The sequence below is a fragment of the Kogia breviceps genome, chromosome 5, assembly GCF_026419965.1.
Source record: "Kogia breviceps isolate mKogBre1 chromosome 5, mKogBre1 haplotype 1, whole genome shotgun sequence".
Classification (NCBI taxonomy): Eukaryota; Metazoa; Chordata; class Mammalia; order Artiodactyla; family Physeteridae; genus Kogia; species Kogia breviceps.
Window position 1 is genome coordinate 46,534,796 of NC_081314.1, and position 16,892 is coordinate 46,551,687.

Here is a 16,892-nt window from a genome sequence, read left to right on the forward strand (position 1 = left end):
GTTTTAGACAGAAGGAACCAACAAGGGCCTACTGTATAGCATAGGGAACTATACTCAATATCTTGTAATAACCTATAATGGAAAAGAATCTGAAAAAGAATATATATTTGTTTATATATGAATAACTGATTCACTTTGCTGTCCACCTGAAACTAACACAAAATTGTAAATCAACTACAATATATTTCAAAAAAGATTAAAAAAAAAAGGAAACTAAGGCTCAGAGACGTGAAGCAACCCCTTGGGGGCAAAGGGTCTATAAGTCACAAGTCATGGACATGAAGCAAGGCCCTGAGAGTCCAGGTCTAGTATCAATTCTATAGATAAACTGCTTTTGTGTGGTGCATCCCAGATCCCCTTTCAGGAATGAAGGACTTATTCCTCTGAATGACTTATTCCTTATTCCTGGGGCTGGCAGAAAGCTCTGAGTCTCACCCACTTCTGTGACTGCCTTGGCTGAAGAGGGAAACCTCACCTGAGGTTATGCCTCCTTCCTTGAACTGTCACATCCAATGACTCATCAGTGAACAACGGCCCAGCCCCCTCAAGAAAACTCTCAAGTCATCTCAGCTTCAGAACTTCTGGCATTATGGTTGCTGAGGCCTCCATCAGACTGCAAGGCACCTCGGCTTCTCCCTCTACCCACTTGTGGTTCTCTTCCTTCCTTTGCACAGGTGTTGATTCTAAGTGTACTCCCTAATAAACCTCTCCTGCGCTAATCTCTGACCAATGAGATCTTGATATCCCACACGTGCTATCACATTTGATGGTGTGAAAAAAATACACTCTGCATCTGAAAGTTCTGTGTAGAATTTCAGTGATTAACAGATGTGAATGGAACATTTACTACTTGCTAGGTATTGAAGATATTTAAAATTAATAAAACTCTACTTTTAAAACACTTATTCAGTCTGTCTCCAAGAAAGTTATGTTGTAATCTAAAACAAAACAGATGAAAGTCAATATTTATATTTACCTTAATTGGTTGAGAAAGAGATTTTATGGATTCTGATCTAAACTTTTTTTTTTAATGAGTTTGTGGATGATGAATCTGGTGAAACTGTAACTTCCTAGGAGGTCTGAATTTAAGTTTGTAAAAACAAATGAAAGCTAAGATTTGAATAAGGACAGATATCCTGAATGTAAGGACTATGGTACAAGAGAACACATTTTTTCAAGGTGAGATTTGAGGATTAAATAAAAAGTGCAAAATGAGTTTCTCTCAGGTGTAATTTGCCCATATTATCCCACTGTGAGACCGCTCCTAGCAAGGTCATCCTGGTTTGTGGCAGACATTTAACAGCAAACACTTCTCACATCTGGAGATCTTAGTACTGATGGGTAGGAAGGGGAGGAGAGATATAGGTACGTATTTCATTTATCAAAAGCCTGTGAATCAACTATACTCCAAAAAGAAAAAAAAGCCTGTGGCGTTTCTTCATTAACCAGAGAGGGGTCCATATGGCGGCGTTGTTCTGGGCTCCCCCTTGTAACTTACAGGGAAAATTTCATAATATCCAGAGCCCTTGATGTCCTGCAAATGAAGGAGGAGGATGTCCTCAAATCCCTCACAGCAGTGGCACCAACCTGACCTCCAAATGGAACAGCACATCTACAAAAGGAAAAGTGATGGCGTTACCTCATAAATCTGAAGAGAACCCGGGAGAAGCTTCTGCCAGCAGCTCGTGCCATTGTCGACACTGAAAACCCAGCAGATGCCAGCGTCATACCCTCCAGGAATGCGGGCCAGCGATCTGTGCTGAAGTTTGCTGCTGCCACGGGAGCCTCTCCTATTGTAGGCGCTCCATCCACTCCTGGCAGCTTCACTAACCGGATCCAGGCGGCCTTCCGCTGTGTGTTGGGCGGTTAGCAGGGGTGACCACCAGCCTCACAGAGGCGTCTTCTGGTAACCCGCCTACAGTTGCTCCACGTCACACAGACTCTCCCCCTGCGCTGTGTGGACACTGCCATCCCTGCAGCACGAGGGGAGCTCCCGGCGGGTCTGAGGTGGTGGTGCTGGCCTGGGGAGTGTGCGCCTGCGCGGCTCCATCTCAGGTGCGCGCTCGTGGGAGGTCAGGTCCCGTCTCTGCTTCTACAGGGATCGTGAAGAGACTGAAGAGGAAGAGCAGGCGGCTGCTGAAAAGGCTGAGACACCGGAGGAATTTCGGGGGGCATGAGCCGCTCCAGGTCCCGAACTTATTGCTACTCAACCCGAAGTTGCAGACGGGTCTGAAGGCGCAGGTGATCTCAGCACTTTCCAGCAGCGCCTCCTGAAGGACCGCGGCGCGCAGCCAGCCTCTGAAGGCCGGTCTGCCGCTCCCGCTGCGCAGACCACTAAATGGGGAGAAACAACCAGAGTGGTCTCAAAGCTGCTCTTCCACAGAGTCTTAAACAGAAGATGGAAATAAGGTCGATGGAAAATAAAGTTTCTTTAAAAAAAAAACGGAAAAATGCCCACGAATAGGAATAGCTGACCTGAGCCTCAGAAGGCTGGCAGCCTGGTATGGTGGTACATGTTCACAGAGTTAGACAGACTGTTGTTCAGGTCCTGGTTCTGCCACTTACTTGCGACAGAACTCTCAGCAAATTACCTAGTTTTTTGGAATATCAGCTTCATCTGTAAAACATAAGCTCCGTAAGGGCAGGGACCATGTCTGTGTTGATCCAATGCCTAACAAGACTGGCACTGTGGCACTTGGTGCCAAATCAAACAGGGTATGGAAGGAGTGTATTGAGAAAGAAAAAAGGAACAGCCTCTGACATTCAGAAGCTGGCCTGTACTCACAGGTAGGCCAGCAAAGGAAGATTAGTTCCTGCAGGACCTTCCAGTTGGTTTGAAAGGCTGTGTGCTTATGTGACAGGTTACTAAGGGTCAGATCCTGAAGGGTCTTTTTTCTATGCAGAGAAACTGGAAATAATCCAGAGTGGAGACCATTGAAGGATTAAAAGCAGGGGAAAGTAACAAAATCAAATTTGCATTTTAGAAGGATGGATTGGAGTGTGGAAATAAGGAGAAGGAATGGGAGACTACTTAAGTACCCTATGCAAGAAATGGGAGGCCTTCTTTAGTGATATAAGGCAACCTCGCTTATTCCTTGAAATTTGGGGCGAGAAGACAGAAAAAGAATATGGTTGCACTCTTCAAATATTTGAAATTCTGTCATAAGAAAGAGTGATTAGACTCTTTCTGAGCTGCTCTAGGATCAAGGTATAAAGTCATAAGGAAATACTAAGTGCACTATGGGGAAGCACATTCTAATAATTAGAGTGGTCTGAAAATAACATAGACTTCTTCACAAATAGTTATTTCTCACATTTCTATCTTTCATCTATTCAACAAATATTCCTTGGAGCAGTTAGGATGTGGCAGGCATTAGGCATATAATGGTGAACAAAATAGACAAAGGCACTGCTCTCAATGGAGGTTACTATAATTTTCGTCCAACGTGGTACCGTTTATAGATAACTTTTATATAATCATTTAACCAAGAAGCAAGCTCCCAATAGGGGTATCTGAAAAGTGGCTCTGAGTGAACTCTGGCCAAGAAGATCCGGAAGGACGATAACCAAACAGAAGAGTTGTAAAGTCTGTGTGAGTCTCAGGCGCCATAGGACGAGAGAGCCAGAGAGCCCGCTGCCTTCTCTCCCTGATCTTTTCCACCAGCCTGGCCTCCGTCCCGTCCCGCCCCGCCCTCTCCGCCCTCCGCTCGCCAGCACCCTCCCCTTTCTCGGTCCCCCACCCGCCGCTGTGATTCGCGCTGTCGGTCCGCGAGATTTCGAACTCTTCTCTCGCGAGATCTTCAGCGTACTGGAGTTAGCTGTGGTGGTCGCTAACTGTGTGGTAGTGACTGGTCCTGCTGTAGTTTTTCGGCACATTTGGGTCTGGCCCAGAGGCGCTAAGTAGGTTCTGGGGGCCGAGACCCGGCTTGCAGTCGTGCGGGGTCCCTAAGGAGAGAGGGGGACGGACTCCCTGGGCTCGGACGACCTCAGGCCGTGTGCGCGCAGCGTGTGTGCCGCCGGCGGGAGCCCGCGTGAGGTCTCACCCGTGGGGTGCGGGGTCGGTGTGGGGTGTGTGGGTGGCCCGCAGGTGTGGTGACACCGCCCGCGGACTCTTACAGTGAGGTTCGTGGCACGCCCGCGGCAGGGGTGAGGGCGTGGGGTGTCCGGTGCGGCCCCAGCCCCCTCTGGCCCCTCCTTGGGTTCGCCGGGGTTGGCGCCCAGGTGCCGCCTCAGGTCCGCGCGCAGTTTAGTTGTTCGAGGGTCTTGCAGACGGGAACCTCCGGAATTCGCTTCGTTCTGTTATTAAAGAAATTACTTCTTCCAGAGGTTCCAGGTGGAATTGGTTTTTCTTATTTGCGGCTTTGCGAGGCTTGGCTGCCTTTTTCAGAGAGGCAGAAGGAAGATGAGTAACAGACGAATGTCTTAAATCTTACTATTCTCTCTCTTTTTAAAATCAGGATATACAAAAAAATGGAGTATATGACAGAACCCGTGAAGCACACACCTGGACACATGTGAGTCGCGTCCCTTTCCCCTCATCCCCCTTAAGTTTAAAAATGTTAAAGTGACTCTTTGAAACTTACTGTGGGGAAAGCTTTTCTTTGCGGGGTGGGGTCTGGGGGATTCTTTAGTCTTAAGTGGGAAAAATGAAAAGCCTTGTTTCCTGAGAAAAACGAGTTCATGTTTCGCTGGGAAGTTTGTGGTAGTAAATACTGGTTTAAGAGTGTTAAAATATCCACTGTACATTCTTCTAGGTTGGCATCAGCCATTGACTTTTTAATTTAAGGTAATTAAAATGTAATAAAATTAAGTATTCAGTTCCGTCTCCTACCCACATTTCAAGTTCTCAGTAGTCACATGTGCCTGGTGGTTACCATAGTGGACATCAGAGGTTATACAACTTTCATTTTGGGTAACGTCAATGATTCTTTTTTTTTTTTTTTTTTTTTTTGCGGTACGTGGGCCTCTCACTGTTGTGGCCTCTCCCGTTGTGGAGCACAGGGTCTGGACGCGCAGGCTCAGCGGCCATGGCTCACGGGCCCAGCCGCTCCGCAGCACGTGGGATCTTCCCGGACCGGGGCACGAACCCGTGTCCCCCACATCGGCAGGCCGACTCTCAACCACTGCGCCACCAGGGAAACCCACGTCAATGATTCTTAAGCATTTTGTGTTCCCAGTACACCTAGGGTTATGACACTCCCATCACAGTGAGTCACTAGACATGGTACTCTTTCCATCCTCTAAAAATTTTTCTCCTTTGGGTAAATGTTTACATTTTGGCAGTCCCTGTGCTGTACTGAGGCTTAAAAAAAATTTTGCCTTTGGACTATAAAGCTGTCTGATGATTATTATTAGCAGTTATTTTGCCTCTCTAGACCCTTTGTACATTGGCCATATTTTGAGGCTTTTTGGAATTGCGGCCATTCTTGGGTTTTTTCCGCCTCAATAATCCAAGGTTTTTTAATCTACTGCATCTTTTAGTGTGTGTGTGTGTGTGTGTGTGTGTGTGTGACTGTTGTGGCCTCTCCCGTTGCGGAGCACAGGCTCCGGATGCTCAGGCTCCGTGGCCATGGCTCACGGGCCCAGCCGCTCCGCAGCATGTGGGATCTTCCCGGACCGGGGCACGAACCCGTGTCCCCTGCATCGGCAGGCGGATTCTCAACCACTGCGCCACCAGGGAAGCCCTCTACTGCATCTTTGAAGTCAGTTTTTTAAAATGGGCAGAGATATTATGGCCTAACTTGAAGGCTTTGGTTTGTTTTTTATTTTTTTATTATTATTTTTTGTTGAAGTATAGTTAATTTTTCAATGTTGTGTTAGTTTCTGGTGTACAGCAGTGTGATTCAGTTTTATATATATATTTTTTTCATATTCTTTTCCATTATTGTTTATTACAGGATATTGAATATAGTTACCTGTGCTATACAGTGGGACCTTGTTGTTTATCTTTTTTTTTTTTTTTTTTTTTTTTTTTTGTTTGCCATACTCGGGCCTCTCACTCTTGTGGCCTCTCCCGATGCGGAGCACAGGCTCCGGACGCGCAGGCTCAGTGGCCATGGCCCACGGCCCCAGCCGCTCTGCGGCATGTGGGATCCTCCCGGACCGGGGCACGAACCCGTGTCCCCTGCATCGGCAGGCGGATTCTCAACCACTGCGCCACCAGGGAAGCCCAAAGCTGCTTTTTTAAAAAAGAATTGCTTTGGAAAAATGAAATTAGCTTTTAATTTGTAGAATGTAATATTCAGGATGCAATAGAGAAGAGGCCTTACATAGTATCTCTTTATAAGGCAGGTTTTTTATGAAGCCTTTTCCAAGATATGTTGCATACCTTCACTTTATTTATTTATTTATTTTTTGGCGGCACGCGGGCCTCTCACTGTTGTGGCCTCTCCCGTTGTGGAGCACAGGCTCCGGACGCGCAGGCTTAGGGGCCATGGCTCACTGGCCCAGCCGCTCCGCGGCATGTGGGATCTTCCCGGACCGGGGCACGAACCCGTGTCCCCTGCATTGGCAGGCGGACTCTCAACCACTGTGCCACCAGGGAAGGCCCTATCTATTTTATATATAGTAGTATAGTTTGTATCTGCTACTCCTTGTTTAATAGTTTTTTAAATTTTACCTGTGCACTTATGAAATGTAATTTGAAAAACGTATGCTTTGTTTATTTAAGCTTGTGCTGCGATTGCGGTGTCCCGATCAGTCCAAATCCTGCCAATATTTGTGTGGCTTGTCTGCGAAGTAAAGTAGATATCAGCCAAGGCATTCCGAAACAAGTCTCTGTATCTTTCTGCAAACAGTGCCAAAGGTACAGTGTGGTACTATTTTATCCTGCTTAAAGTTGAGATTTGTATGTGGGAGAGCCGCCAGGATATACTGACAATATTTTAAGAGTGTTAAGATATTCACTGTACGTTCTTCTAGATTGGCATCAGCCATTGGCCTTATGTGGCTTTTTAAGTTTAAAGTAATTAAAATGTAATAAAATTAAGTATTCAGTTCTGTCTGCTACCCACATTTCAAGTCCTCAGTAGTCACATGTGCCTGATGGTTACCATAGTGGACATCGGAGATTATAGAACTTTCATTTTGGATAAGGGCAATGATTCTTAAACATTTTGTGTTCCCAGTACACCTAGGGTTATGACACTCTCATCATAGTGAATCACTAGACATGATACTCTTTCCATCCTTTAAAAATACATGCAGTAAGATGCATGTAATAAAGATAAGATACATGTAATAAAGTGCATGTAATTGAGATTTAAGTTTTATTTATGTTGGTCTAGCTAGAGATTTTACAATTTGCAATTTTGTAGTGTTCTTTTCTAGTTTTCTCTGCTAATTTGGTAAAGTTAGTGCAAAGGTATTTGAATCTGTTCTTTTTCTGTTAAGGGATTAGTAGGTTTGATGTATACAATTAATAGATACAAGTTGATGTTTTTAAGGGTGAGAGCAGATTTTAAAGACATATTACTATTAATTACCATGAAGCTTTTGTTTTCTGCTTCAATCACTTAGAAGCCATGTATGATAAAAAGCACCTTATTTTTTAAGTAATTTAGTGGTGTGTTTTAAATTAAAAATCATATGTATTAATGTTCCCATGTAACTAAAATGACTATAGCTGATGGAAAAACAGCTCAGTATATCATATCTAGGATGGTCTGAAATGAAGAATGGATTTTAAGGCAGATGTCTTCTGAAAGTTCATGTTTTATTCCTTTTATATTTTCTTTAGTTGTTGGCATAAACAGCTTATGTCTAGGAGACCGTTGAGTAATACAAAACTACCCATTGAAACTACCCATAAAATTATATGCCTGTGATTTCCCAAATGGGTTAGGACTCTAGTGGCTCTTAACTTTTTTGGGAGGGAGGGGTTCATAAATCCCTCTAAGAATTTAAAAACTGCATCTTCCCAGAAAAATACATAAAACAAAGACATGAAACTTGTGTACTGTTTCAGGGAGTTTATAGTTTGTAAGCTTAGCAGGTGTGAGGCTTAATCTATAATAAATATTCGCTATTCTTAAGAGCATCGGTGGAGTGAATAAAACACTGGACAAAGAATCAGGAGACCCAGTTTATCTTGGATTTCTCACAGACTAGCTCTTTGATACTCTTGGCCACTTCACCTCTCTAAGCCTTAATTTCCTCATCAGAATGAAGGGGCTTTATTAGATGATATACGAAGCCCTTTCTAACTCCAAAAACATGCTTATAACAAAGGGACCTATATAAATAGTTTTTTTCGGTGAAAGTTTAAAAGTGAAAATCAGAATACTTACTTAACAAGTAAGGGGGAAAAAAGCATTCACATAATACATTTAGAAGTATTATGTATTTAACAAACATTTATTGAGCATTTACTGTATGTTAGGCACTGTCCTAAGTCCTGAGCTGACTGGGCTAAAAAACTTAAAAGTACATACATAAGGGATTTAAATTTTAATTTAGTCAGGTTTTATATAAGATTTTAAATTTTACAATTTAAAATTTGAAAAGGGACTTAGAAGTAGATAAATAGTCTGAGCTATTATTGATACATATATTAGGTACTAATTTACCTTTTTTGTGTGTGAGAAATAAGCAGTTCTTAAGCATTTTAGATGTACATTATAAACCATTTTAATGCTATTTGGAGGTGATTTTTTTTTGCCTGTGTTTCAAAGTATAGCTTCAAGGAACACTGGGGCATTTTGTCATCCTCAGTGTAATGCTTATTGGTGCTTGAAGTAATAAGACCTTTTAATAAGTTATTTCAGATTGACTTTCTCAAATACTCAGAATTTTATCTTTTTAACTAAATTACTTGTCTAACTGAAAGTTTTCTGGAACTGCTAAAATATATTTTGGTTAAGTGCCTCAGATCAACCTTGGGTATTATTATATTTGAGTAATAATCATTGTTATGTCTGCATATTCACATGGAAATTTTTTTTTTCTGAGAGATCCTGAATTTCAATATATTTTCTCTCAGATATTTCCAGCCACCAGGAACTTGGGTACAATGTGCATTAGAATCTAGGGAACTTCTTGCATTGTGTTTGAAAAAAATCAAAGCCCCTCTGAGTAAGGTAGGTCAAATAGCTAAAATCAGTTTTTGTGGGGGGTTTTGTGGGTGTGTGTGATCTCTCATTTTCAGATAATCCTTGTTTGAGTAGATTTTCCAAAATAACTATTAAATGCTACTTTTGGTAAGCACACTACTACAAATGCTGTTTTCATTTTAAAAGTTGTATATATTATTTTATAATGGAAATGAAAATCTTTTTGCTTTAAAAGATTTAGTATAGAATCAAATTTTTTTCATACATTCTTCGAGAACCTCTTATGTGCAATAATCTTTTCTGAAAATGTTTATATAAAGCCATTGCTAAACATAATTTGGAGGCTGTAGTATTAGGGCTATGGTATTTGGTTTTAAAAAAATTTTTGTCACTGCTCTGGAAAGAAAATATTTGTGCCTATTACTTAAAGTCAGTGTATAAACATCTTCAGAAAACAAATAGGGTTTATTAGTGTAGTTAGCCTCTCTACATAACACTTTTCAAGTTTTCTTTATGCTAAACTTTATGACATTTCCACCAGGTGTGTTTTTAATTGAAATGGGCTCTTTTGCTTTGAAGAGCTTCAGATTCTCTTAAAACTCTGATAAAATTTCATGTAAGAGTTCTTTGAAGTTTCCTCCCTTTATTTTTCTTGTTTTTTCTCCCTGGAATTTGTATCCATCAAATGTTGGCCCTACTAGCTGAAAACTTTGCTGTTTTGCCCTTGTATTGTTTTTAATCTTTTTTTTTCCTGTGTTCCTGACAGTTTCCTTTATCTTCCAATTTTTGTATTAATTTTCTTTCAGTAGTAATATTTTCAGTTTAGAGTTTTTAATGTTCTTGATACAGTCTGTTGAATATTTCTGAAGGTTTAATAATATGCTGTTATCGTTTTTTACTTCTGTTCCCTGATTTGTCTTAGTTTTTTTTTTTTTTCTGGAGTCAGTTTTAGTGTAACTTGGTCTTTTGTTTTCATACTTCAGGCTTTTGTCAGATGTTCATTAATAATTCATTAGCATTCAACAGATGTTTATTAACTCAACTCTGTGCCAATCTACTTTTGGTGTTAGGGATGTGGAAGTGAATGAGAGAGACGAAATCCCTGTCTTAGAGAGCTTTTATTTTAGTTGAAGGGGGGAGGGTGTGGAGTAGTCATTGAACAAAATAAATAGGTATATTAAAAGGTATAAATTCTGTGGAGGAAAAAGCCAGAACTGTGCAGGGAAGAGTTGCAATTTAAAATAGAATGGTTAGGGGAGGCCTCGTTAATAAGGTGATACTTGAATAAACATTAAAGGCAGTAGGAGAGGGAGCCACAATCTGGAGGAGAAAAGCATTATGGGTAGACAAAACAAGTGTAGAGGCCAAAGGCAGGAGAATACCTGTGTGGTTAGAGTGGAGTGGGGAGGGAATAGTAATTGGGGATGAAGCCAGGGAAGGCATGGAAAGTCAGTAGGTCAGGCCTTGTAGGCCCTTTTGAGGCCTGGTTTTTACTCTGAGTATAGTGGGTATAGAGCAGGGGTTCCCAGCCCTCAGGTCGAGGACAGGTACTGGTCGGTGGCCTGTTAGGAACTGAGCCACACAGCAGGAGGTGAGCAGTGAGAGTGGGTGAGTGAGCAAAAGCTTCATCTGCTGCTCCCCGTTGCTCCCCATCCGCTTGCATTACTGCCTGAACAACGCCCCCACCCCCGTCTATGGAAAAATTGCCTTCCGCGAAACAAGTACCTGGTGCCAAAAAGGTTGGAAGGTTGGGGACCGCTGGTATACAGGGTATAAGGCAGAATGGTGAGATGAATGATTTACAGTTTATCAGCTTCCCTCTGGCTGTGTTTAGAATAGATGTGAGGGGCATGGGCACGTTTAGGAAGCAATTGAAGTAATCATGAGAAATGATATTTGAATCAGTAGTAGAGGAAGTGAAACGTAGACAGGTTTTGGCTGTATTTTGAAGGTAGTCAGTAGGATTTACTCATGAAGCTGGATGTATGTTTATGAGTTGGAATAGTCAAGGGTGACTTCCATGGTTCTTGACTTGATCAACCAGATGAGGGAGTTACTGATAGTGAAGTAGGAAAGGCTTTAAGAGGAGCATGTCAGGGGACTTCCCTGGTGGTCCAGTGGGAAAGACTCCTTGCTCCCAATGCAAGGGGCCCAGGTTTGATCCCTGGTCGGGGAACTGGGTCCCACATGTGTGCGGCAAGTAAGAGTCCGCATGCCACAACTAAAACCTGGCACAGCCAAAATAAATAATAAATAAATAAATAAATAAATTAAAAAAGAGGAGCAGGTCAGGTGGGAGAGATCAAAGCTCATCTCAAAGTGGTACTTAGATGTCCATTAGACATGGAAGTAGGAATAGTGGGGAGCTGGATAAATGAGCAAGGGAGTGGTCCAGACCAGAGATAATAAATTTGGGGTGTGATGGTATTTAAAGCTGTAAAATTAGATGAGATTTCCTAGAGAGTTTAGAGAAAGGGAGAAATTTCAGTACTGAAGCCTGGGATCCTTTAATGATAAAAGTTTGAGAAGATGAGAAAAATAATCAGTCATTACTTCTAATTAGCTGCAGGGAGAGCAATATATATATAGTCAGGAGATCTAGAAGGTGAAGGGAATATTCAGGAAAGCGATTGAGGATTTTGGAGGTTTTGTTGTTAGTGAATGTTGAATTCCAGAGGCCAGTAAAAGGTTTTCAGGATTTGGGGAGGAGTGTTAGATGGGATAGAAAAGGGCATATGTGGAACCATATGGAGATCGGAGTGTGGGAGATGAGGGTGTGACTGAGGTAATGGTAAAGAAGGATTAAAGGGCTCGATAAGGTGGATTAGTCCTGGTTGTCTGAAGACAGATGGTGTGGTGAGGCTGAGGAATGGGGAATGCAGATGGAAGCTGAGGGAATAAGAAGCTCTCTGTCACCCTCTGTACCTGGTGTCACTTGTTAAGTACTAGGTTTTGCTTTAGGGAAGCCAGTCAAATGAGGAGGGTTTTACTCTGGACTGCTGTACCTACACTAGCTTATTTAGTTCTCACCAGAAAGGTCTTGATAAAATTATCTGCCTGCTCATGTCTCCCAAATCTGTTATCTACAGCTCAGATTTCTCCATAGAGCTCCAGACCAAATATATATCTCACTATCCACTGAACAGCTTCAGTTGGATATCCTCTTAAACTTAAATGTCTGAAACCAAATATAGCACATTCCTCCCCCCATTTAATCTGTTTTTTATTTGTGTCAGAAAAATAGTGTTACCTAGATGCCCAAGCTGGATACTTGACCATCATTCTAGAATCTTCTTTTCTTCCTTCTCATATCCAGTTGTTATTAAATCCTATAGATTTTATCTCCTAAATAGCTCTTGACTTGGATCTTTCTGCTGGTGTTATTTCCAACCCCTCAGTTCAGGTCACCTACAACTCCTGCCCAAATTATTGAAACAACCTCCATTTTCGTTCTCCCACCCTCTTCCTCAAAACATCCATTTTAGCCATATTGAGCTACATTCAGTTTGTCACATATGGCAGACTATTACTGGCCTCTGCTGATTTAGCAGTGAGGTACCATTGTGGATTCAGTATTCAGTGCATGAGACTCCCTGCAATGAATGTTCAAATTTTTTTTTTAAGCCACATACATATTATAGTGAGAATAATAAAAGTGGAAACCTTTGTTCATGAGATTTCTAGTAGATGATGAGGTCATCAGGTCTTTGTTTTCTTCTAAAAAGTGTAATTTCCATTAAAAAAACTATATACTGTTTTTAGGGGAAAAGAGTTTTTTTTCTATGCAAGTATTTAAATTTTTGCTTGAATTATACCAGTTTCATTAATATAGTCATTAGATTTTCCCTTTATTTGCTGTTTTTGTTGCCATACCTCTGATGATAAATTTTTTTTTAACTAGGGATGTTGGGTAGATTAATCATGGATTCCTTAAGCATCTACGAAATCTGTTTATTAATGAGTTATTCTCTCTCTTTTCTCCTCAGATGGGAACTTATGTTTCTTTTTGTTTGTGTTTTGTTGAAGGTACGGCTTGTAGATGCAAGCTTCGTTTGGACTGAGCCCCATTCTAAGAGACTTAAAGTTAAACTAACTGTTCAGAAAGAGGTAAGCTATACATAATTTTCTCAGCATGGTTTAAAGTATAGGTAGGAAAATGAGGGGCTACTGGTAAATTATATTATGACTTGAACAGCTTAAAAGGAAACAAATGCACTCTTAATTTTAACCCTTTGTTTTCTTTTGGATCATCTGCACAGATAATCAGGTCGATAGTAAGAGCAGCCATTGTTCATGATTAGTGGGATAAGTTAATCTTCTCAAAGTCATTTTTATTTGGAATAAGATTGAAGTAAAAACATGAGCTAAGGCAGTGCTTCTCAAACTTGGCTGATCATTTGACTCACAGTGACTGAATCAAACTGGATTCAACTGGATGTAAGATCCAGGAATCTATTAAAGCTTCCCAGGTGATTTCTGATGACTGCCTATGTTTGGGGACAATTAAGGAATGTCTTCTTTTTTGAGAGTTTTCTTTGTCTCCTAAGGAAGAACTTTATACACACACGTGCATATACATGTATATATAGCTATAAAAATTCTTCAAAGAATATCCTTACAATACTTCAACTAAAGGTAAATTTGAAATGTTAATCTAATAAATCCTATGAATTAAACCTATATATCTTTCTTGAAATAGTATGACTTACGATTTTAAATGTAACTCATTTGTTGTTGATTTGATCCTCAAAGCATTCATGGAAGAAGATTTTAAGCTAAATATTGAAGGATCTTCTTTTAAGAAAACTATTTGTTATTAAACAGAAAGGAAAGAATGAAGGAGTGTGATTGTTTTCTTCATCAGGTGATGAATGGTGCTATCCTTCAGCAAGTGTTTGTGGTGGATTATGTTGTTCAGCCCCAGATGTGTGGAGATTGCCATAGAGTGGAAGCTAAGGATTTCTGGAAGGCTGTGGTTCAAGTCAGGCAAAAGGTAATGAGAGAAAGATGATGTGTGAATCCTCCATCTTGTATTTCATCTTTGTCGGTTATAAATAGCGAGTAAAACCTCCTTTCCCTTCTTTCCAAATCGTTCAGGCACTAGGGATATTCCAGGTCTCTGGGGCATTCACCTTTAGAAAGAGATCACTGCTACATTTTAGATAATCTTTAAATATTGTTTTTGTTTTAAAAATCAGTGTTCTATATCTATAGATGGCTTTTTTTGGTATGCATTTCATTTATTAATCTAATAATGCATTTATGTTTAGACTTTGCACAAAAAAACTTTCTACTATCTGGAACAGTTGATTTTGAAATATGGCATGCACCAGAATACACTTCGTATCAAAGATATTCATGGTGAGTTAAAATTTAAAGCATTTGAAATGATGTCAGAATTTTATTTCAACTATCCTAAGGAGTCCTTTATCTTTACTGATAATATCTAGAATAGTACTGTCCAAAAGAAATTTCTGTTAGGAAGAAAAAAATCTTAGCTCTTTATCTGCACTGTCCAACCAGTATGGTAGCCTCTAGCCATATGTAGCTATTGAATATTTGAAATGTGGTTAGTGCAACTGGGGAGCTGAATTTTTAATTTTTTTCTATTTTAATTGAAATTTACACTAAATAGCTACCAGATGAGTAAACCAGTAACTACATTAATAGAATGTAAGGTGGTAATGGTAGAAATTCATCAAAAACTTATTTTATGTAGAGGTCAGTTTCTGATTGAAAGAAAATTATTTTTGAGATCTGTAAGTTGTAATATTTTTGTTTTTCATATGCCTAGCGGCATTTGTGCTGGACACATTAAATCAAAAGGCTAAACTTAGTAATAATAAATAGTGATATACAAATGATATAATTAAATTTCTTGAGGATGGAATTTTAAAATGTTTGTGTAATTTCATAATGGCTCCTCAGAGCGTCTCCTGTCTTAGCACTTACTATTGATGTAGCATACTTTTATATACTAGCTGATGGATGAATATTTCTTTACTTTCAGAATAAATATTCTGTAGTAAACTCTAAGTCTCTTGCCAAAAGTTAATATTTTTAGTTGTAGGACATGTGTATAATTTTCCTGGTTGTTAAAGTACAGGTTTAGAGATAGCTATTCTTGAAGGAAAGACCACATTCTTGTACTAATTATTTTAAAAGTGTAAGTTCCTCTGTTACTTACTGATCTGTTAGTCATTTATCTCATATGTCTTGAGGAAAGTAATTAGAAGTGTGATTTTGGGTCCTTAAATGGGAAGAAATGAATATCAGTTATGTCACCTGGAGAAAATCTTTTAAGCTTTGTATCTGATTTGAGTGCATTACCAGTATAAGCTTAACAGCCTAAATCTGTAAAACATAGTTTACTTATTGTGGGGAAGGTACTTTGCAGACTGTTTAACATGGTGCCTGGCTATTTGTGGCTAGCCATCAGGCAAAAATACACCTTTGACTAGCGAATGGACTTGAGGATATGGGGAGGGGGAAGGGTAAGCTGGGACGAAGTGAGAGAGTGGCATGGACATATATACACTACCAAATATAAAATAGATAGCTAGTGGGAAGCAGCCGCATAGCACAGGGAGATCAGCTCCATGCTTTGTGACCACCTAGAGGGGTGGGATAGGGATTGTGGGAGGGAGGGAGATGCAAGAGGGAAGAGATATGGGAACATATGTATATGTATAACTGATTCACTTTGTTATAAAGCAGAAACTAACACACCATTGTAAAGCATATATACTCCAATAAAGATGTTAAAAAAAAATACATCTTTGTTCTGAGTAACTTTGTTTTGAGTAACTTTTGGGGATTAGGGGATCCTAATGTTCTAGCAAAGGAAGCAGAAAACTACGATTATCATGCATTACCAGGGCAGAAATGTCCTTACACAGAATTTTTTGTAACAAAAGACTTAGATACATTCTGGTACATACCTTTGCGGTCACTTTAAAAATCAAAAATGCTAGAAGTTTAACAATCCTTTTTTTCATACAGAGGAATTAATCTATTTTTTCCCCCTACTGGTTCTTGGTTTGATGTAAATGAATCTTTTGTTTGTTTGCTTGTTTGTTTGTAACTTTGTTTTTAAAATCATAATTGTAAAAATTTGAACAGCAGTACATATGAATAAAGGACCTCTGTCCCATTTATCCACTTGTTATTCCCAGATGTAGCCCCTTAAGATATTACAATATGTACTCTGTATATAAATTGTGGTAGCATTGGTTTCCCCTCATATTTGAGACTGTTCTATAATATTCTGTGACTTGCCATCTTAATATATTTAGAAACGTTTCCACGTCATTGCATATAATCCTGTTTTATTATTTTTAACCACTATGGTTGTGTATTTGTTAATCAGTATGTTTTTAATTATTTAGTTGTTTCCTATTAACTGGTTTACAAGATGCTATAGTTTTTTTTGCTGCTACAAACAGTACTGTAATAAACATCCTTATGTTCGTGCATAGTGGTTTTTCTGTGGGACCGAGTTCAGGAATTGAAATTACTAGACAAGAGTATGCAAATGTTAAATTTTATATATGTGCTGCTAGATAGTTTTCCAAAATAGTGCCAGCTTACAGTCCAATCACTTGTGAGAATTTCTGTTTTTCCATACACTTGCCAACACTGCATAAGATTGTATTGGACTTTCTAATTTATGTTGTTCTGATGAAGAGAATAAAGGCATCTTGTTTTTATTTTCATTTCCTTGATTACTAATGAGGGTTAACATTTTCATATGTACTGGCCACTTATGTTTATCTAATGTGAATTGTCTGTTCTGCATATATCTGTTTTTTTCCTTATTTATTTTGTGTCTGTTATTCAGGA

At 39.8% G+C, this 16,892-nt stretch overlaps 1 protein-coding gene and 1 pseudogene across 3 annotated transcripts in view; both read left to right on the forward strand.

The window, feature by feature from the left end:
- Positions 1–2,408, forward strand: part of LOC131756802 (small ribosomal subunit protein uS2-like) — a 98,531-nt pseudogene extending 96,123 nt beyond the window's left edge.
- A 1,371-nt stretch (positions 2,409–3,779) lies between these two features.
- The window catches only part of NMD3 (NMD3 ribosome export adaptor), a 43,066-nt gene continuing 29,953 nt past the window's right edge, over positions 3,780–16,892 (forward strand). Inside the window, exons 1-7 of one of the 3 annotated variants that reach the window (XM_059063611.2) lie at positions 3,780–3,900; positions 4,458–4,514; positions 6,671–6,805; positions 8,981–9,077; positions 13,077–13,157; positions 13,915–14,043; positions 14,321–14,411. In XM_059063611.2, coding sequence (XP_058919594.1) covers positions 4,471–4,514; positions 6,671–6,805; positions 8,981–9,077; positions 13,077–13,157; positions 13,915–14,043; positions 14,321–14,411 — 577 coding nt within the window. In that variant the 5' untranslated portion in view covers positions 3,780–3,900; positions 4,458–4,470. Of the gene's footprint in view, positions 4,037–4,457; positions 4,515–6,670; positions 6,806–8,980; positions 9,078–13,076; positions 13,158–13,914; positions 14,044–14,320; positions 14,412–16,892 lie in introns of all 3 variants that reach the window. The other 2 variants (XM_067033934.1, XM_067033933.1) reach the window with 2 other exon arrangements.